This window comes from Anopheles stephensi, chromosome 2 (genome assembly GCF_013141755.1).
Source record: "Anopheles stephensi strain Indian chromosome 2, UCI_ANSTEP_V1.0, whole genome shotgun sequence".
Taxonomy (NCBI): Eukaryota; Metazoa; Arthropoda; class Insecta; order Diptera; family Culicidae; genus Anopheles; species Anopheles stephensi.
The window spans coordinates 78,442,605-78,463,954 of record NC_050202.1 but is presented as its reverse complement, the minus strand read 5'-3'; the positions used below and the strand labels follow the sequence as shown (position 1 = coordinate 78,463,954).

General features: G+C 47.0%; 2 protein-coding genes across 3 annotated transcripts; both read left to right on the top strand.

Annotated features, from left to right (window-relative positions):
* Window positions 1-2,267: 2,267 nt before the first annotated feature.
* On the top strand, window positions 2,268-5,529 carry LOC118508509 (sulfide:quinone oxidoreductase, mitochondrial). Its single transcript, XM_036048350.1, has 6 exons — window positions 2,268-2,601; window positions 3,008-3,113; window positions 3,856-4,281; window positions 4,356-4,565; window positions 4,666-4,852; window positions 4,963-5,529. Exons 1-6 carry the CDS (start codon window positions 2,501-2,503, stop codon window positions 5,262-5,264), a joined length of 1,332 nt encoding a protein of 443 aa, XP_035904243.1. The 5' UTR covers window positions 2,268-2,500; the 3' UTR covers window positions 5,265-5,529.
* A 654-nt stretch (window positions 5,530-6,183) lies between these two features.
* Window positions 6,184-7,880, top strand: LOC118508508 (seipin). Of its 2 annotated transcripts, none has more exons than XM_036048349.1 (4): window positions 6,184-6,812; window positions 6,889-7,028; window positions 7,173-7,514; window positions 7,618-7,880. In XM_036048349.1, exons 1-4 carry the CDS (start codon window positions 6,532-6,534, stop codon window positions 7,827-7,829), a joined length of 975 nt encoding a protein of 324 aa, XP_035904242.1. In that variant the 5' UTR covers window positions 6,184-6,531; the 3' UTR covers window positions 7,830-7,880. The 2 variants fall into 2 exon arrangements, with proteins under 2 accessions (XP_035904242.1, XP_035904239.1); XM_036048346.1 differs by having other exon boundaries at window positions 6,889-7,037.
* Window positions 7,881-21,350: the final 13,470 nt, after the last annotated feature.

Sequence of the window (21,350 nt, the reverse complement as noted above, 5' to 3'; positions counted from 1 at the left end):
GATGCCGACTGCACGGTGCCCCAATCATGTGTTGTGGTTGGGGAGCGTGAGGTGAGGATGCTGGATGCTTCCCGTTTGGTGGTTCGGTTCAATTGATGACTTAATTCTTGACAGCCGCAAGCATATCGATCATTTCAATTGGCGATGATTTCTTTCTCCACCGCCTAGTTATTTAATTCAATTCCGACCCAATCCTACGGCACCCGGGTGTCCATTTTGTTTGATGCGCACTGGGGCGATGTCTTTCGGCGCGTCATCGGCTGCAGTGTGGCATTACTTCAAGGTGTTTGCTATTACCATTCGCCAGCCGGCTGGACAATTTATTCCGCTAATCGAGGTTAGCGGTTGAAAACTAGCCCGCCCCGTGCGGTGAAAATGAAACGTCTGGCGTTTTGATCCCTTTTGCTGTTCGTTGCCGCCGTCCCGCTGTTGACTGCAACGCTCCGACAAGCTACACCCCTGTGAAATTCGTTATTAATCCATTACAATTCGGTTAATAGATTTCGTTGGCGCTTCTCATCAGGAGTCCTGCTGTTTTTCAATTGATTGAAATGAGTCGAATGTAATCGACGGAGGGAATTTGTGCGGATAAGTGACGCCTGTGGCGCGGACACTCGGCTATAGAAGACACGGTCTCCATTCCGCCCATCCTTGCGACGCCCTGCTCGAGCAGCCCAGAGCAGCCGAGGCGCAATTTGCCATTCAGATGTTCGGATGTCCTCTCCGCTACTGAATCATGCATGCATGCGCGATATTAGACGGGCGCTGCGTTCAGGTGTGTGTAACCTGCGGCAGGCTAGCAGTACACGGCTTGCCCTTTTGGCTACATTCCGCGCCTTCTGCCCGCGCATTAGAATATCAGACAAGACAAGTGAGGTTACGATGTGCATGCTATTAGTGCACTATCACACCCGAACCGAACCCCCTAAACGCCGTGCGTCTCGGTCGGCCAGTGCTACAGAAAAGACGAAGGCTACCCATTTCGTTGTCCGACGTTTCGGTGGACCGGCAACTGGAGCGGCTTGGAGCATAAGAATGTCCTTTGCCTGTGACATTTCCCCCGTAGCCGGCCCGGCGGGATGGAAATGGGCATTCAATCGAATTAAAAGAAACCCCACAAACATTAATGGTAATTAACCACTGTTGTAAACAGAGCCATTGCATGTAACGACGGTTGGAATTGTGTGTGTTTAAGCACGTTCGAGAAGTTCGAGGAAATTTGCGATAGTATAGACATTTTTGGAGCAACACATCTCACTAGTATCCACATGCTATTTTGAGAGCGAATCAAGCTTGCTTTTCCGCACTGTATTGCTATATTGTTAAATTTGTATATTTCTATTGTTATCAGTTAAATGAATGAATCTTTGTTGCAATAGCTGGTTTAAAGATGTCTGTGCAACTGTTGCCAATGGTAGGAACGTCTATAGAATCCCACAATCTTATCCTCCTACGGGGGGCAATCATGTCAAGGAAGCCATATACTGCAGGCCAAGGCCTTTGAAGGTTGTGGTGCAAAAGAAGAATACATTTTATTGTAATGTTTAGAAATATTTATTTTTTTCACCGCCAAACTTCCATACACTCGTACACAGTTTCCTGTGTCACTTTAGTAACCAGCAATTCCTCTAATACACGAACGTCCTTATACCGTCCCTCTTCAAAGATGTATTATCGAAATTTGAAAAAAAGCTGTTTTAAATCTATGAAATGTTTTCCTTACTCTTGAGTGCCTCGATACCGGTTAAAGTACGTTGTAAGTATCGTACTGATACCTTATCACACAGATTAAGATCCAAAACATATGCTCAATTTTCAAACTGCTCAATTCAATTCAATTCAATTCATCCAGTATCGAGTTATCAAGAATACCGTTCAAACTGTCTCGTTTGAAGGATATCTTAGGTAAGGAGCAAAATTTAAAACAATTAGTTCAAAATCGTCAAGCCGTGGAAATAAAAGAAACACTTAGTTCATTTTACTCCTTATACTTGCAAGTTTAAATTGTATTTTTCTTTGTCAGTAATCAGCCACAGATTTTAGACCACTAAACTGGATTTTCTACCGTCTCACTATAGTATTAGATCGGAATAGGTAAATTAGATCATATTCGAAAGTGAGTGAGTGAGTGAGCGCGCGTGCTGTTGAGTAACGGTCAAATTGAATAGTTGCTTATCGAACAGTGGATGATAGACTCTTGAAGCATACATTATAAACATAGCTCCCAAATGCCAAACTGTTGTTTACGTCGATGCGGCAAAAATATAAAAAAAAGAACAGTTTTAATTATCGCGGCGAATGGGGTGATCATCATCAAACGCAGAACTTCCCTTCACTTTTCGGCTTGTTGTGTTCGAAGGCAGATAGTGGACGTTGGCCATTAACGCCCAAATTTTATTGCTACACACAAAAAAAATCGTCTGACACTCTTTTTATTACGTTGAAGCGGATTGTGAGTTCAACCATTCCATCGGTAGAGCGAATCATTTGTCGATACGAGATGATGAATGTGTTGTGTTATTCTGTTAAAACAAAACCATATCTCGCTGGCACCATCGTAAGAGGAATCTCTACCAGCAGTATTTTAAACGAAAATCACAAGTAAGTTAGCTGTAACAGTAACATCCAGCAATGCAACAGGTTGCATGCAGATCGTGTGTACGTTGCCATACGTTCTAATGGGACGACTATCATTGCGTGAAAAAGAATAAGTTTTGTGCATTCTTCTCAATTGATCTGAAGTAGTTTATTGCTTGGGGCGGTCCGGTGGCCGAGGCGACAGCGGCGCCGGTCTTCACACAGCAGGGCCGGGGTTCTAATCCCATCCAGACCGCCTCCCCGTACGAAAGGCTGACTACTTTTCTACGGGTAAAACTAAGTCACAGAAAGCCAGAAATGGCAGGCCGAGACCTCTCGAGGTGGTTGTAGTGCCAAAGAAGAAGAAGAAGAGTTTATTGCTTCTGCGGTTTGTAGGAGAGTTAATATTCCTTTTCTCTATAACTTGCAGATGCAAATTGTTAGTGGTTGGTGGTGGAGCGGGAGGATGCTCTGTTGCGGCTAAAGCATCTAACAAATTGGGCAAAGGAAAAGTAATCGTACTGGAGCCGGCTGATGTAAGTAACAACGAGTCCAAACATACAATTTTACGTTATCTTTAAAATTGTTAATGCGATATAGAGTAGGAAAAGAGGCGAGCTGTATCTCATATCAAATGAAAGCTAAAATGGTTAATTCAATGCCAACGATGGGCTTTATCGACATCCGGCTTTTTGCGTGTGGTGCATTCTCTACCACTTATCGCACCAATGCACTGCCGTTTAACTTAGCAACAGAGCAAACAGATTTATGACATTCAGCACTTGACCTTAGCATAGAATCAATGGTGTGGCTTTTGGGATACTGACATACACCTGTTTTGGGATGAACGCATCAAACCGGTTAGCAAATTCGGACAGTCATCGTTGTTGTGTAACTTATGCTAATTAATGTCCCAGACCATAGCGACTAGGTACGTTCAGAAAGCGATAGACATTATCGTGAGTTTATTATTAGTGGTTGTGTGGAGTTTCGTTTTATTGCTTTTTTTTATTCACGAAGAACGGCCTGACCGTATTGCTAACCAGCTTTATTGCTTTTATGGTTTGTGAATTTATTTCCGTACGGCATTTTTGGGTTCGGCACGAAAACGGTCGAAAACATGATACCGCTAAGAGTCGTTTTCTTTCGCCTATTTGTTGGTTAGTCTGAATGACATGCAAGAAAATGGGGACATTTTTCTTGTTTGTGTATTGAATTAAACTATTTTTAGCTATCATCTTTTACTCCATCTCCATATGTTGTTGTTCAACTTTCCAGAATCATTATTATCAACCGATGTTTACCCTGATCGGAGGAGGAATAAAAAAGCTGGAGGATAGTTTTCGGCCCATGAAAAGTGTTTTACCCGCACTAGCCACCTGGATCAAGGATTCGGCCGCAAAATTCGAACCCGAAAGCAACACCGTCCACACCAGCAGTGGGGACAAGATCGAGTACGAATATCTGCTCGTTGCCGTCGGGTTGCAGCTCAACTATGGCCAAATTCCTGGACTGCAGGAAGCACTTTCGATCCCGAATGGGAAAGTATGTTCAAACTATTCTCCAAAATACGTCGACCGCACCTACCAAGCGTTGCGCAACTTCACCAGTGGCAATGCGGTTTTCACCTTCCCGAACAGCCCCGTCAAGTGTCCCGGAGCTCCGCAGAAAATACTCTACATTGCTGAGCACTTTTTCCGCAAGGTAACGAAATTCCATTCACTGAGCCCAACGGTAAAACAACGGTTAAAAATTTGCATCTTTCCCGTTTCGTGTAGTCCAACAAGCGCAAAAACGCCCAGTTGCATTACAACACCGCCCTGCCGGTGCTGTTCGGCGTGAAGCATTACGCCGATGCGCTATGGCAAATAGTGAAGAAGCGGGACATTAATGTGAATCTGCGCACGAATTTAGTCGAAGTAAGGCCGGCCACCGATGAGGCTGTGTTCGAAAACCTAGACAAGCCTGGAGAAAAATTTACCGTTAAGGTAAGTAGGTCAGGTGGCCGCTGTTAGCAGTGGACTCTGGTAGGACGAAGCCCACATGACACCGATTGAGTGTACCTTCTTCGCTTGCGCATATTTGCAGTACGAGCTCCTGCACGTCACACCGCCTATGGGTGCGCCAGACGTACTGAAAGCTTGCAAAAGCCTCGTTAATGAAGTGGGCTTTGTGGACGTAAGCAAGGATACGCTTCAGCATCAGAAATTCAGCAACGTCTTTGCCATAGGCGACTGTTCATCCTCACCGAATTCTAAAACAGCCGCCTCCGTGGGTAAGAAAGAAAACGGGAGCTATTTGTAAATGCTAATGGCATCTCGCATTCGCCCATTTGGATTGCATATTGATCAATTGGCTACCTTTGTATTTCGCCTCACTTCGCAGCTGCCCAGTCACAAGTGGTGTACAAAAATTTGATGGCAGCGATGGAAGGTAAAACGCCTAACAGGGTTTTCGATGGATACGCGTCCTGCCCCTTGGTCACGGGATACAACACGTGCGTGCTAGCCGAGTTTGACTATTCCTTGACGCCCTTGGAAACGTTCCCACTGGATCAGCGCAAGGAGCGTTGGTCGATGTACCTCATGAAGAAGGACATTATGCCACCGCTTTACTGGCATTTGCTGCTGAACGGTCTGTGGAATGGGCCAGGTTTGATGCGCAAATTAATGCACTTCCGTCTGTGAAAGCAAACGTGTCAGTGACTGTTGAATGTAGGATTCTTTCAGTTTTATATCTGGCTTTCTATACTCAATATGTTTATTGATGAAATGTGCAATACGCAATACGAACCCAACTGATTCAAATTCAAATGTTTCTTTTGCAACTTGTTCTAATCCGGTCCGTAAATTCAATTGATGTGAACGTTAACTATGGTTTTCGTTATACGGTCGCACTAAATAAATAATGGTTTTTATTGTGTATGATACAGGAAGTATCACAACCTCAAAATATGAATGGTTTTGATTTTATTTCGAATAATACCGGATCGTTCCCGTATGTAATTCTGAATAATTAGCTTACTTCCTTGGTAATTCATCCGAAAACGGAGGCTAAAGTCTGAATTGATTCCCCCCCTCAGGGGCACTGATTTTTACAAGTGAGTTTCGCAAAAGTGTATCTTTTTCAGACTTTTTAGTATAATTATTTATTTATTTATTCTTTACAATTATTATAAATTATTATTACAACAATTTTTCACACTTTTGCTTAACTTTTACGTAAATTTAAGGTAACTCAGTAGCGAAAAGTGAGTGCCGTGAATGGGGGGGGGGGCATCTATTCAGACTTTAACCCAAAAATGAGTGTCCGTGAGTGGGACATCTATTCAGACTTTAGCCCTTATTTAAAAAAAATAAACTGGAATTATCAAGATTTGACTGAAGAACCCTGCAATCCAATTGGTATTACGCATTACGTATCACCTTCAATTTTACGGGTTTGTTATTGTACAGAAAATTTCAATTAAAAATTGATAATGAGTCGGAAATGACTTATTATTCTTAAATAAACTTCTGTAAACAAAATATCTTTAAAAATTGTTATTAAATGTCATTTTCACTCTCCAGGAAATAATCAGCTTCCCAGTGTGCAAGCCGATCAAAACAAACAAACGTCAAGCGCAATTCCGATATACCCGCTGAACTTTGTTCCATCGTGTGATAGTGAACTTTTCCTCTAAATTTACCTAAATCTGTACAGTGAAATATGTGAAACAACCGTACAATTTGTTGTATTAAGAAGCTTACACATGCTCTTTGATTTCCATTCCACTATAAAAACGCAAATTCCAGTAGTAATGAAGTGAATCGGACAACAAACACTATACACATCGGCTCAGAAGTTCGTTAACGCCTTAGAGATTTGATTATCACACAGGGCAAGATTTCTTATCTGCTTCCTTCCATACCGTCGCTGTTTCCTGGCACACTGTACTGTACTCACACACGTAACATGGGTCTCGTTGGGCTGGTCTTGATGATATTGGACCCATTTAAGATTGTAAGAAACTATATTTTCAAACCAATCGCGGTGTTTGGTTTGGCTGCCGCCGAAGAGTACAAGGCGCGCAAGGAAAAGAGCGTAAACACTACGAAAAATGTGTTCCTCAAGTTGTTCATCGTTGTGTTGGTTGGATTTTCGGTAGTGTGGGCATCGATATTTCTGTACCTGTACTTCTACTACTCGTACATGCCTTCCGTGTTACACCTGAAGGATGTACATCTCAACATACGGTAAGACGCATGATTATCCTTACAGAATAAACATTTGGCCCTTTACTGACCGATCGCATGCTGCCTCTTTTCACAGAGACTGCCACGATAGCGCCATCGACTGCAAACCATACCCTTTTGCGAACGTGGCCCTGACAAATCATCACAGGTTTCTAATGGTTGGACAGCCGTACAAGATTATCCTGAACCTGGAAATGCCAGAATCTGAACACAATGGTAAAATAGGTAATCGGTTGTAGCGAGTGTTTGTCCCGTACTGTTATAGATGGGTGTAGCGGTTTAGTTTATGTTTTGGTCTTTGCAGCGATGCGACGCTTAATATGCTAATATGGTATTTTATTCGACCATTTTCCTATGCAGGAATGTTCACCGTGTGTGGCACGGTAAGGGATTACGGAAACATGGAAGTGGCGAGATCATGCCGAATGTCAATGCTACACTACAAATCAGACCTGCTGAAGACGATTCTCACCTTCGTGTTTGCACCGCTGTTGATATTCGGATATCGGGAGGAGAAACAGTTGGTTACGGTTGAATTATTTTCAAACTTTCTCGACGATTCGAACCATCCGGCTACCAACATTGATATTATGATACAGTGCCGGGACATTCAGCTGTACTCAGCACAGCTGCAGGTAGTAGCTAACTTTACCGGGTTACGCTACTTAATGTTTAACTGGCCCGTCCTGTCGGCGGTCATCGGTAAGCACGCGACGATCACAACAAAATCTGCTTCCTCCCGCGGAGCCGAAGCTGCTGGTAACAAGATATTAATTTTACGCTTTCCCTATTCGTGCATTTGCAGGCATAACTACCAATCTGTTTTTCATTCTAATTGTTTGCGTACTGAGCTGGTACCATTGGGACGATACGGAATGGATATCGGATATTCGGGACAGGTATCAGCAAATTGTGCAAGGTGTATCGAAAGTGGCTACAAGCGAGCCATCGAAAGCACTTAAAGCGTCAAAGGAAACGGAACCATCCGCAAAAGATTGGCTAATAGACGAGGAATAGTGGCGGAGAGCGTACCGAGTTTTGTAATAAATTGTTGCATTTTTACATACATTTTTGAGTCCGGTTTACTTTTAACATTACAGCCCTAGCGGATCGCTTTCAATGCCTCCAACAGGCAATATATAGCGGTAATAGCAAAAACAAATCTAAAATGCACTTTAATTAATTAGTAGGACCAAAGTTAAACAGCAATTAACTTTTTTTAAATAATTTAAATGCATTATTTTGAAAAGCAAAATGTTAAACAACCCGTCGATCGCAGTTAGTCTTGTACGCCAGGCGTGTCAAACTCGGTTCAAGTAACGGAGCCTTACAACGGTCGCATTCAGTCGCAACTGGAGACAAAATAGCGTGGAACGGTTTACAACAAAAAATAATTTTATTTTCCCTAAAATAATAGCAAAAGCGCTATTTCAATGTGTAAAAGATTAAAGATCACATTTAAACTGAGGAGCAATACAATACAATATGCATATCGCTAGGATCAATTAGGAACTAGTTGAACAGACATTTCAATGACTGTGTGCCAAAGGGGAGACTAATTGGACTCGATCGACCAATCGTACCTAAGCGGCGTGCAATATTTGTTTAAAAATCAAGATGAGTCACACACTTCCTTGATGGCGCACTCATCACAATCCACCAACGCGAACTGTCGCTTTTCGTTACTTCACCTGCTATGCCCCCCCCCCCCCCCCCTCTGGTGTCTCGGCAGCATCATAATAACCAGATTTTGTTTGCAAAACCTTCCCGACTGGCCTTGGTGGAAAACGAAACTTGGTGTATCTTGCGGTCACGGCGAGAATTGGTGGTAACGCTGTGGCCAAAATAATAGGGAAATTGAAAATGTTTAAAAATAGCACAATCGACTTTTTGAGGAGTGAGCGCGTTCGGTCGCTTCCGACCACCAGCCCGCTTATCTCGGATCGCCTCGGACGGATTCTGTTCGGATTCGATGTTTTCTGAACCATTTTGAAATCGGTCGGGTGTGTGATATTATGCAAGATTCGAGTGCATTATCATGCGCAAATTTGGCAATCCTTTCTTTCGGCTGAGACGTTTTCCATGCTGAAGGTGTGAAACGCAAAATACGATCAACCATTCGAACGCACACATCAACACACGAGTTCAGAGGAACATGGCAGACTGGAATGACATCATTCGGTAATCGACGATTGTTGAGCACAGCAGCAAAAAAAAACAGAATTGTCATACTCAAGAACCTAGCGAACTCACGTTTTCTGACGCACGCAAGACAAAAACGATAGAAAGTTGTCATCGCGCTACACTCACGCTTTTGGAGAGAAAGTTGGACAAACATGAGATTAAACCATACTCAAAAATACGAAGTACACTTTCAAATCGTCGTCTAAGCTGGTAAAGATCAGCTTCCAAACAGAGATCACTGCTGTTTTTTTTTTCTTTTAAGATCGGATCATTACTAGCCTGCTCTAGAATTGAAGAGTCTGACCAACGATCAAAATTTGTCCGCAAAGGGCACAACGTTTTAACAGATTAACCGAAACCAGGATGCCTCAGAAATAGCCGTTTTTTCGGCGAGACATCTTTGCGAGACTATAGCAATCTGATCGCGATCGGTTGATGGTGTTTAGGTTCCAGGTCCGGTTCCCACCATGCCAAATGGTTGCGATTTTTTGCTTGCTACTCTCCAGAAATCGGCCAACTCGGTACCATGTCCACTTGGGCTGGAGAAACTTGCGATCGTTGAGCAACGATCAGTTCAATGAGCAAACAGTTGACACCGTTAGAGATCCGGGACGTGTATGTCATTAGGTACGCACCGATCGACCACTATCGTGGTTGACCGTGTGCGTTCTTCATTCGGGCCTGGACCGTGCTATTACAACCAACCGCTCAGCCGCTCATTGCTGTGGTGCGTAATTAAAATTATCATTCCACTCACGCTCCCGGCGGACGTTAAATTAGAATCGGAACTGTCACCAGACAGGAAGCGTCACAGCCCGGAAGAACACAGCGGTACAGTACCCACCATCAAGTGCTGATACCAATCGCAATTGTCCACCACGTCGATGTGTGTGTCGTCCGTCCGTACGGGGCCCACTAATTAGAACCTAGATTTTTCCCACTTGGCTCGGAACTGGTTAGGCTAGGCAACGGGAGTTTTTGCGCGCTGGCCTATCGTTCCGGAAGTTGTTACACGACCGCTTCCGTTACTAACGCTCCGGGCGGGCAATGCAAAAGGGAACCAAGGAAATGGGCGACACAAAGAGAAAAAAAACACACCACACACGGGAATGTGTACTACCGCCGTGCGATCCATGTCAGCTTACGGCACTTGCGGCGATGACCAACGGGTAGCGATCGGAAGTGCATACGATCGTTCTGCCTTCCGCCGAGTGCATTGCAGCAAACGATAATGAAGGGAAAAAGGTAATTCTAGTATCCTATCACAGAAGATAAAAGCTGATTAGACGCCTAACCAGGAGTCCTCACTGGTAAGATCTACACATCGCGTTAAGAGCGAAGACTCCTGCGTTTCAGCAGACTGGGCGGAGGTCTACTTGCCAACATCCGGCTGATTACTTCATCGGATACGCTTGCTCTGTTCCCCGCACCGAGTTTATTGCTCCCGCATGAGTCTCTAAAATAAACATGTGCAACCGAAGTCAACTCTCGGCGGTGAGGCAAGAAATTCGGCAACTCGGTTTCGACCGAGACGCTGGTCTAATGTTAACATGTGTCAGCCGCCCCGTTTGGTTGGCTCGGGAGGTGACAAGTTTCGTTCGATTCTGGTCGGATGGTTGCCACTTGTCGCCGGCGTACGGATGGCGTGCCGTTTGTTGCTGGTAACGTGCACGAGCTCCCTAGTGAGTGATTAGATGTTGCATAGACGATAGAAGATCGAACAGTGGCTGCCAGCCAAGCGGCTCTAATCTGTACAGCTGTAGTATTCGCTCATCATTCATAGCCCTAAAGGTACGTACAGTGTAACCTTGATTCGCTTACAGAGTTCAGAATTATGTCGAGCCATCCACAAAGCACTACTATGCTAAAGAACCGAACTCGATCGAGCATTGCTTCTCATTGGTGCGAATTGAACTTTTATTAAATCGGCTTTAACCTTGACTTGAATTTTCCATCCCGTGCATCTGGTTCACACATTGTGGCACCCTCTAACCCCCCCCCTGAAATTCCGCACACAGCGGAACCATCTCGCGCACGTGTGCGTGTGCGAACACGTTGATATCATAGCAGCGCGAATGTTCACAATCACAGCGATAACGGTAAACCTTTCGCCTGATGGTCGCGCAATGAAAATTGGTTGCCTCTACTCTACATGATCCCAACTACGGCCCGGCAGCAGCAGCAGCTGATAGGGATGATGGTAGAAACGGCTGCGAACGTGTGAGTGTTATTCCATCTTACCCCATCGCCGACAGCGCCAATGACGTCAGCGCCACCCCGATGGCGGGTAGCGGGATCTCGATCGTTAATTTACGGCGCCAGCGCAAAGTGTGTTCGATTGTGTCCAATTGTCCGCAGCATATTATCGGTTGCGATACAAACCCGCCCCCCGGTCCCCCCCATACCCGTTCCACGGCGTTTCGAGCCGTTCCGAATTTTGACGCCGTCAGCGAACGATGGATGCGTGCAGCTCGTAGTGTGAGTACATTTAAATTTTAAATGCCCTGCGCCGCGAATGATAAATCTCCGGAAGAGGGTCTGCAAAGGCGTGGCAGGATAGGCAGCCGCACACGCACACAGGCAAACCTGCTTCCGTTGCGTGATAGAACGGTGCTTGGTCAGGGAGGCCCATCAAACCCCCCCCCCATTGCTGGCGAAAGGCCGCTATGGACGGTTTTATAGGTCGGTGGGGGGGGGGGTGTTTTTTTGGGGGGAATCGCAAGATGCCAAGAGGGCGCAAAATTGCGTGGCATTGGCGAAACGCCGCTCTAATCGACAAAAATGGTCTAAAAATGCGTGGAGCATCACCGAAGCTACTTTACATCCTCTACTGCCGAGTGGTGTAGTGTGATCTCGTGATCTTGTGCTGTGTACGGGAACGCGGAAAGCTGACGACTTTGGCACCGACGTCTGGGAGAGGTTGGATGGTGGTGGTAGCCTGAGGTGAGGTCGTTTTTTGACGGTGATACCATCTTGGTAGGTCGACATGTGGACCGATCTTTATGTGTGCTGTTGCCTGCTACGTATGTGCGCGGTGTATGCGCATGTGAGAGTTTTCACGGTGGATCAGACTGTAACATCTCGTAAAAGAGTTGGTGGAAGTTTCGATCGCACGAGAGGACTAAACGAGTTGTTCCGGAGAAATAGTGTTCATTAGGTTCACACCATTTTGGCCTATTATTTCCTTTTTTGGGTTTGAGACAATAGTAGCTTTCCATGATCTTTCTAATCTAGTTTCGACAAGTAGATATGTTTCTTTCACCAAATTGTGCAGATAAATGCAAATAAATCAAATTGTGTGTATAGATTTTTATTGATTTATTTCTACCGAGCACACAGCGCAGAGGCAATAGCTACGGTTGCTTCACTTGGTAGACCAGATGGACGTGTCTTAATCCACTTGAAATTCTTTGCCCTTTAGATCAATTATAATGAAGGCGAATGATTCCAGATGCATAACGGCGTACTCACTAGAAATAGCAGTACTTACCTAGAGATTCGATTCTTCTTTAACCTATAAACCTTCCCCTGGAGACTGTTGAGGCATCGGCCCTTCACACGGCACGCACTGGGTATCGAATCCCACCCGGAAGCGTCCTCCCGTATTTCGGGGTACTCCCAAACATTATTTGGGTACAAATACGTTAGGGAATCCAGGATTTGATAGCCAGGAAATATTAAAAAATCATACAAAGCCACGTTTTCCATTGCTTTCTTTCATGACTCTTATCAAGGAATATATACATGGACAGATGAAAGCAGCAAGCAGCAATTATGATGGTCATTTCAAACCCACCAAAAAGTGGTAAACCATTTGTATTGGATCCCACAGAAGTTGGATATCGAAACATGAAATTAACTTGTTGTAACTAATTATGGAAAGCAATACTGTCTGATGTTCCTGATGAGTTAAAAAAATATACTAATCGTGGAAAACTTCTCCCCCCCCCCCCCCCCCTCTGCTTTCCCACTCGTTCAGCGTAAAACTGCACCGGCTAAACCGTTTCAAAAGCCAAAATTAATCGCCATCTATTATCGACGCACACTGCATCAACCGGTCCATTTTTATCCCCTTTGCCGAACACACGATCCTCGCGAGATCCAATCAGTGGTTGCGATTGATGTGATTAAAAAAAAAATCAACATTGGCGCTGGAACGATTGTTGATCGGCCGTCCCGCGGCCCGTTCTCAGCAGTGTGCCCCAAAACGGGCAAGTTCAAGCGCTTTGCGAAACGAGCATAGCAAAAAAAAACGGGGAACAAATCCCCGATCAGTATACAAAGAAGCAGTTCGCGGTGCGACAAAATAAAAAGAGTAAAGCAAACGCACATAAAGAATTCCACTCCACCAAAAGTCCAGCGGTTCTGCAGCAAGATCTGGTGCTGGTGGAAAGTGCGCTTGATTTATGGACCGGCGTTTTGTGCCTGGTCGTCGTGTTTTCGCTGGCCGTACGTACGGTACGGCAAGTTTCGGTAAATTTATTCAAATTTCAAGTTCAATACACAAAATACCGCAGGCCATTGGATTCCGCGTGCGTGGCCAAACCGCGGCGACCAAAAAGGTGATCAAGGTGCAGAAAGGGTGGCAGGGCGGGTAACATTGGCCCACAGAGGAGGAAACACTACAAGTAAGCATAAACCATTCCGGGCTAAAAACCGTTTCGCACGATGACGCTGTTTCACTTCGCACACATGCGCAGGAGCTCGCGCGCACACACAGGCGCACACACCACCCGCCTAAATGTGCGCGCGATATACACACGGCAAGCATGTTGGCGAATGTGCAAACGCTAGCAAATGTGGCATTAAATCGCGTCCATGTCGAAGGTACCGCATGAAGAATGCGTGTTCCACTGGGTGGGAGACGCGAACATGGTTGAGGGGGGGTTGCGCGGGGAAGCATAGAACCGGAATGGCGGGTGAATGGCCACCTTCGGATCGACCTACCCGAACGCTACATTCTGGAAGGAGACCAACACACACACACACACGCACATAAACACGATCGACCGCCCAGAACGCGATCGTTCATTCCCCATTGCATCCCACGAAGCAGACCACCAACATTGGGAGCCGGGGTGTGTGGCGGGGTGGCCAAAATTCAGGCCACCCGAGCCGAAAGTGCAAAAATGAACTAAAACCTAACTCTTCCGACCCAGGCCAGACCAGTCAGGCAGGCACTAAACCGAACGATCAACAGCTCACGTCACGAGTGGTGTTGCGAAACGGTGGGTGAAAATGGCAACGATCGGTGGGAAGTGGGAAGTGGGGAAGGGGGAATGGGGGGTTCGGTTGGAAGGTGAAAAAAGAGAAAAGTCCGCAACGCAAAACTTTCAACATTCGGGCGGGAGCGAAGAAAATCACACAATTTCTCGAGGCGGGAGAACGCAAGGAGGTTCCGAAAGGTTCCGAAAAATCTGCTTAAAACTGTGTAGCGATACAGCATTTACACAAAAATGCAAACAAACTCACAGCAACACACGGGCGCACACTCATCTTAGGAAGGCTGGCAGTCGATCGTCGCGATCGCACGGGAAGGTACGGAATCAGATGTTGTATGTTGCCCGATCCTGCCTTCAAACCATCTCTGCAAGCAATGTTGATTGCTACGCAAACTTACCAATCCCAGCGTCTGTGTGTGTGTGTTTGTGAGGTGAGGGAGCGAGAGAGCGACAGAAAAGTCGGCCCCGATTGGAGTCGGGTCGGGAAGGGTTGAGAGAAATTCGCGGTAGAGAAAGGGGGTGGGGGGGGGAAGGAACGGATGTTGGGAGGCGAAAGCAGCGAGTAGATGAGCGGGGGGGGGCAGGCGGCCGAGGCTGGAACCCCCAAAACTGAAAGGAGTGAAAAGCGCTGGCTGGTCTCTTCTGGGCAGAAACCACATTCCTTCGATCAAATTCCCACGCATTCCGCTGACATAGTCTTTTTCGGTGAGTCCCCGGACAACCCGGATCGGTGATCCTCCCCATGTAAACCCCCCCCCCCCCTCCCACCGTGCTTTCCGCGGCTTAACGCAAACTTTTTCATTGTTCCCTTTTGATCCTGGTTTCGCTGCGCCTCGGTCTCGCTCGCACTTGCCGCGGCCCTCGATCGTGGGTTTCGCAGCATCCGCAAGGCTAAAGTAAAGCGGGCCTGGCAATTGCGGAGATCGGTCGGTGGAGTCGGTGGAATTGATGAAGATAAGATGAGAGAGAGAGAGGCCGTGGCACGGTTGGACGCCGCACGCAGACCGACACCGAACACTGGAGCGCCGATCGTTTTCGGAAGGGCTCTCAGATTCCACGGCGGATCGGCAATCATGCAGCGGGCAGGTATGCATGCATGCAGACGATGAAAGGAAGCTGGGAAGAGAGAGCCGGCCGGCCGGCCATTGGAGGGATCGTGGAATGGGTAAAGGTGTACCACCAAAAGATCGCGTGAGTGAGCGATCTTATTCCCCATGGAGGAACACCAAAAGTATGCAAGTGGAGTACTATACAACAAAAGCAACAGCTTAACAGGGCTGATATGTGACGAAGGAAAAATTGCTTGCGATACACTTTACACTTTCCTTGGACAAATGCAAAGTATCGGAAAGGCTGCAAGCTTCATGACAGTTAAATTTTTGTATTAATTCGTTTTGAAAGTGAAGTCTTTTTTTGAAATTAAAAGATAATCCATTTTATCTTTTACAACAACTATTATCCATCTGATGTTGAAGTCGAAAAGTTGAAGTAGGGCGGTCCGGTGGCCGAGGCGATAACGGGCCCGGTCTTCACACGGCAGGACCGAGGTTCAAGTCCCATCCAGAGCTGACTACTTTGCTACGGGTTGAATCAAGTCACAGTGAGCCAGAAATGGCAGGTCGAGAACTCTCGAGGTTGTAGTGCCAAGAAAGAAAGAGAAGAGAAGTTGAAGTCGAAATGGTAACAGAATTAAACATGGCTATGATTGTTGAGAACTCCAGCTAGAGGGATCTTTGAGTCTACTTAACTTATCAGTGATCCTCTTTTCTTAAGATTATTTAGTCTTACATGCACAAGAACTGATATCTTAAGATACCATTTTTTTTACAGGTTAGTTTCATAAGTTTTATTGCCCAGTCCAGGAATCTTCGAGTCCCATTAGTTGCTCCAAGGGGGCGGTCCGGTGGCAGAGGCGAAACGCGTGCCGATCTTCAAACGGCAGGGCCGGGGTTCAAATCCCATAAAGATCGCCTTCCCGGACGTAAGGCTGTCTACTGTAATACGGGTAAAATTAAGTCACAGAAAGTCAGAAATGGCAGGTCGAGACCTCTCGAGGATGTAGTGCCAAGGAAGAAGAAGAAGAGATTAGTTGCTCTTTTAAAATGGTACGAATTCGTTAAACTAACCAGATTCGGAGAATTCTGAGATTCTAAGCCACTCCGATCAAGAAGGTGCGAGTGGACCTATACCTCTGATCATCGGCTCTGCTCCTTGATCATTGCGACAAACTGGGGGCTTTCTTAACGTCACCAAATCACCCCAAAGTCGGTGCAGACAAACCTTGGGGCTAGCGCTGCATAGATTAGGATCCCACCCCCCCGTGTACATGGGTTTGTTTTTGTTACATTCTTTCGTTGTCTAAGGTTTGTTTATTTTCTCTGGAGCTTTTTCGTCATTCGAAAGCCAACGAACTGACTAAAGGTGTGTAGATCGTGTTTCGAATCATATCTGACGATGTTGAACAACATGGATCGATATTTCAAGCTGAATCTACGGGGGGACGGTTGTGAATGATTATTTAAATCGTGGCTCATTTCGGAATCTTCCGTTTTGCTTCTTTCTCATGGACCACCTTACTTCTACATCTCTCTTTTTTTATCTCCTGCTCTCTCTCTCTCTATCTCTGTCTTACTCGGTTTTTTCTTCTATTTCTTGTTCAATTTTTTTTTTTGGTGTTTGTTATTTGTCACTAACGGTTTGGGAGCCGCGGAGTTCGACCGCATTCCAGCAGTGCCGCCGCTGGATCGTGCCGACACGTCGTGGCATACGAATAGGGGAAAACGTTGCCTAGCTGGGCACTTTCATTCAACAAAACGCCCGGTGTGGCCTTGCCTAGTTCGCGGCGAAAGAATGCCAAGTCCCGTTAGAAAGTCTTTCGAGGCCCGCACGGCCACGGTCATCGTGCTAGGGGATACCACCACTTTAAACCGCCTCGGTTTCAAGCCGTCGCTGTAGGGTAGTGGATGGCAAAGCAGGAAAGCTCGCCCCATTTTACCAGCTGGAAGTCTGGCCGGCTTTTGTTCTTTGGGTAAATTAATAAATTGCTAAAGCTTGCTAATGTTTATGAATTATTGAACATCATACAAATATGAAGTATTGCATTGCTACAGCAAATACTAATCGCTGCGGGGACCAGGTTTATCGAAAAACCCCGAACTATGTTCGTAGTAAATTTACATAATAAGCAACAGAGCATGTTACACGCTTGCAATATTCCATTATCCATTTGTAACATTCTCCTAAGAAATCCAAACATTCCATCGACTCCTTGTAACATCACAAGCGATATTCAGCAGCAGTTGGAATAGCAATATTGCAATTTATCAGTACCCATACAACAACCAAAAAACTGGATGACTGTTTGGATGACCCTACGGTGCATCACAGGTAATACGAACTACAGGCCGTGCATCGAGACGCGACGCTGAAAAATGCACCGTCTAACGATTTGAGGCGCGTCCCGGATCGAGATTCTGCTGGCAGAGAGCGCCAAAGCAGAAAGATACAAAGCAATGTCCGCGACTGTGCGACGCGCAAACGAACAGCACAGCTACAATGTTGGGTAATGGGGTACGGCAGACACACGGGTAAAAATAATAATAATGAAAATCCGCCGCGCTGGCAAGTTTACCACCCGAAAGCGTCCGAAAAACCCGTCCGCCAAGCCGGCGGCCGTGGTGCGGCTTGGAATGTTGGGATGTGCTGCTGCATACAAATGCGAATCGATGCGCCGCCGGTTCCTGTGTGACCCCACCTAAGCCTCCCTTAGCCCTTGCATAAGCAGCCCCCAAAAAGCCCACCCTTCTGTACTGTGTGCGTAAGACAAGCTTCTCCGGTTTCAGCAAACGGCTGCAACATTCCAGCGCGCGGGAGATCCTACTAGAAAGCCTCGGTACTGCTGTCCAGTTACCGAACCGCAAAATTCAGCTCCTTTGCCTTGCTTAGAGTTTGCTCGCTCCAACCGACTGCAGTTTGGTCGAATGGAACGACGAACAATTGTCGCATCCCAGGTCGCCGTTCCATTTCCCGGAATGGACACACTTCTCGAGGGGGCTCCCGGAGCATCCCGGAAACCGGTGGCCATGGAATGCGGGGATCGCTTGTGCCTGAAGCTACCTTCCCAACAGGAGCGCTTTGCTGAAGCTTTCTAAGCCTCTGATCAAATAGCACTCGAGCCAGCCAGCGAGTGCGCGCGCGCCATGCATGGAATGTGCGCAAAGCAGATGCCATCAACTTGAGGAGCGCTCGCGGCCGAGCGGCCGAGAGGAACAGCCGAACAGCGAGCTGATACATGCAGTCGTCTTGGCAAAGGTTTTTGACCTTGAAAGCATTCCGCTCGGTTGATCGGACACAGAGGGCAGCGGCGAAAGAAGCACCCTTTTCCCATGGTGTGCAGCTGCCCCTGCTTTTGACGATGCGTAATCCGGCAGTTCCGGCAGGTCCGACCGTTCGCGACAATCTTCCCGTATTTTTGGCGAACGGGAACAAACGATTGACTATTTAAATCACGCAACCGACCGCACCTCGACCGATTCGAAATGCCTAATTTGGCGCAACAGGCAAGGCTGGGGAAAACACCAAGGCAGGCACTCGCTGGCCGCGCCATGTTTCCCATTAAAAAGTGATTGAGGATGGGTTGGATTCGAGCAGCCGAGGGAAGGGCACCTTCTGGTTCTTTTGTGTGTGTGTGTGTGTGTCTTCTGTCTGCACCAGATTTCGAGGCCGAAAGTGCGTCCCTAGTTTTCGGGTGCAAAAGAATGCCTGCTAATTAGGCGATGGAAACGAGAATCGCCAATGTCCGCGCGATTCCGCAAAGGAAGGAAAAAAAAACCGACACACAGCACCTCAACCGTGCAAAGCCTGTTTGCCCGAAGAGTTATGGGAAATCTTTCCGCTTGCTTCTTTTTTAAGCGTCCAAGGATCGCTCATCCTGCTGGGAAATGTCTGGAAGGGGAAAAGGCAACAGCGGCAAGAGCGGAGTGCCCACGACGAACCATGGCCTTTTTGTGCCCACCCAAAGTGGTTGGGTTTTGATTGCAGCGGCCCCTTTCTAACGGCTTTTTTTTGTTGGGTGTTTGGTACCAACCATCCTTTCTATGCACCGTTCCCCCAAGGCGCGCGATTAAACTGCGCAGGCAATCCGGCGTATCTTAGTATTCGGTCCATTCATGGGCCTTGTTTTCGAGGATATTGTTTCTTTTTGTTTGTTGTTTTGCTCACACCCGAAACTCGAGGCTCGAAGAGGTGCCTTGCTCCTACGGGCCGCGATCGCGCACACCTACCGCGAAGAGTAACACTAAACCCAGCGGAGTCTCGCGGGCTGGCCGGTTCGCCGAGTTCGGACCGGCCTAAAATACGCCAGGAAACCTTACACCTCACCTCAATCGGTAATTAATTAGGCAGAAAATTGCCTCCCGCAGTGCAGATAATCGGCCCGATCGGCACTGCGCCGCGCAAGGGGCAATCTGCGCCGATCGGCAGCAACGGTCAGGTTGGCAGGAGTCGGCGTTTGTCGGAATCGGCCCGATCGTGTTACGCTGTGTATGCTACGGCACACCGTCAGCCATCTTCAAAGGTCCGGTGCTTTCATTCGGAAAACGGTTCTATAAAAATTTATGACCCCCCCTCCCAGATTGTTTTTGTCTTTGTCCCGGTATAGGTCGAACTGGTGGGAAAATATGCCGGTGAGGCCATCCTGTGTCTCTGCAAGACTGTGTACACCATCGGTCATAGAAACGGATTTGCGGGGACAGACCAGGGTTGCACCGGGGTGATCTACATTTGCTCTCGTGCATAACGACCAAAAATGGGGAACAGGATGTGGCAAGAGAAAGTTGACCCGCCGGCGTCCATCCACGAAGGTGGACATTTTCCACGTGGAGCTGGGCGGTGGAAAATTATCATAGGTATGCTAATACCTTCACGCGCGCGCACCACTGCTGGGCGTTTTTCGTGACGACCTAGAAATGTCTTGTCCGGCGATGGTACACCACGCCGATGATAGGTGGCGGCTATCGCGCGTCACACGCATTCCAGTGTCTCAGGAATGGCGAGGTCTTCCGCCCTAGCACGAGGACACTTGATGCAAGGGAAGCTATACTGTGCGGGTGACATGCGTTACGTAACAAGGCGGCCGATAAGATAACACATTCCGCTAGGTGGGTTGATGCGGCCGCTCGCTGCTGGAATGTGTGCGCCGAGCCGTGTTGTTTGAGTAGCGCGCGTTCACATGACTCGGCGGTGCTGGAATGCTTGGTCATTGCGTATTGGATCGCTGGTAATGATGAGCCTGGTTTATGCCACTTAAAGACAAACGTTGTGCGACGCGTTTTTCTTTTTACGGTGCGTTTGTTCCTGAGCACCTCACAATGGTCGGACGAACTAGCTGCCAAAGCTGACTTTGGGGAAACGGTGAAAGAAAATATCACACCATCTCACGCGATGTGGTGAAAGGGGTTTTCGCGACCGTTTCTCCAAACAGGACAGCTGATCGAGCAGATCGAGCAGGCCACATCCGTGAACATTTCTCGGCCGCACAACTCATTCATGGGTTCACGGCTGCTGCCCCTAGCGTCAATGGGTGGTGGGGTAGATTCCACTGCGCACCAACACCAGCACAGTGTCTGTTTGTATGTTGACCTCAAATGCGAGCTGGAAACGACATTCCTTTGAACGGCGATCAAGACCGCCCCGGAATGCCTTCACCCATCAGTATCATCAGTGGTACTACTTCCAGCGCCTTGGCGAATAGCTTTTCAGAGCAAGAGGCAAGATCGAGGATCTTGAACAGGGTTGGGAATTTGGATGCAAAAAAAAAAATGAAAAGAACTAAAATGACCTCAATGCAAGATCACAGTAATGAGCCTTCGGCTGATAACCCGAACGGTCTCGTTAAGCCGTTTCCATACGCTCGTACGAGCATTTCGAAGTTGAATGATCGTCATAAACGATTCGTGTACGACTTTTAGTAACAGCAAAAATGATCTTTTAGGCATCAAATATCCTACAAACAGTTTTACACACACTCATTGCCGAAACTTTAGCATCGCCACCAGAGCTTATTGAACGGGGTTTGTGCGTGAACGCTATTGAAGATCGCTGATAAACGTTCAAATGGCAACAAACTTCTATA

Coding starts and splice junctions, on each gene's coding strand:
- LOC118508509 (XM_036048350.1), top strand. CDS start 2,501: ATGATGAATGTGTTGTGTTATTCTGTTAAAACAAAACCATATCTCGCT. Junction 2,602..3,007: donor ATTTTAAACGAAAATCACAA/GTAAGTTAGCTG, acceptor TATAACTTGCAG/ATGCAAATTGTTAGTGGTTG. Junction 4,282..4,355: donor CTGAGCACTTTTTCCGCAAG/GTAACGAAATTC, acceptor CGTTTCGTGTAG/TCCAACAAGCGCAAAAACGC.
- LOC118508508 (XM_036048346.1), top strand. CDS start 6,532: ATGGGTCTCGTTGGGCTGGTCTTGATGATATTGGACCCATTTAAGATT. Junction 7,038..7,172: donor TGAACACAATGGTAAAATAG/GTAATCGGTTGT, acceptor TTTCCTATGCAG/GAATGTTCACCGTGTGTGGC. Junction 7,515..7,617: donor CGTCCTGTCGGCGGTCATCG/GTAAGCACGCGA, acceptor GTGCATTTGCAG/GCATAACTACCAATCTGTTT.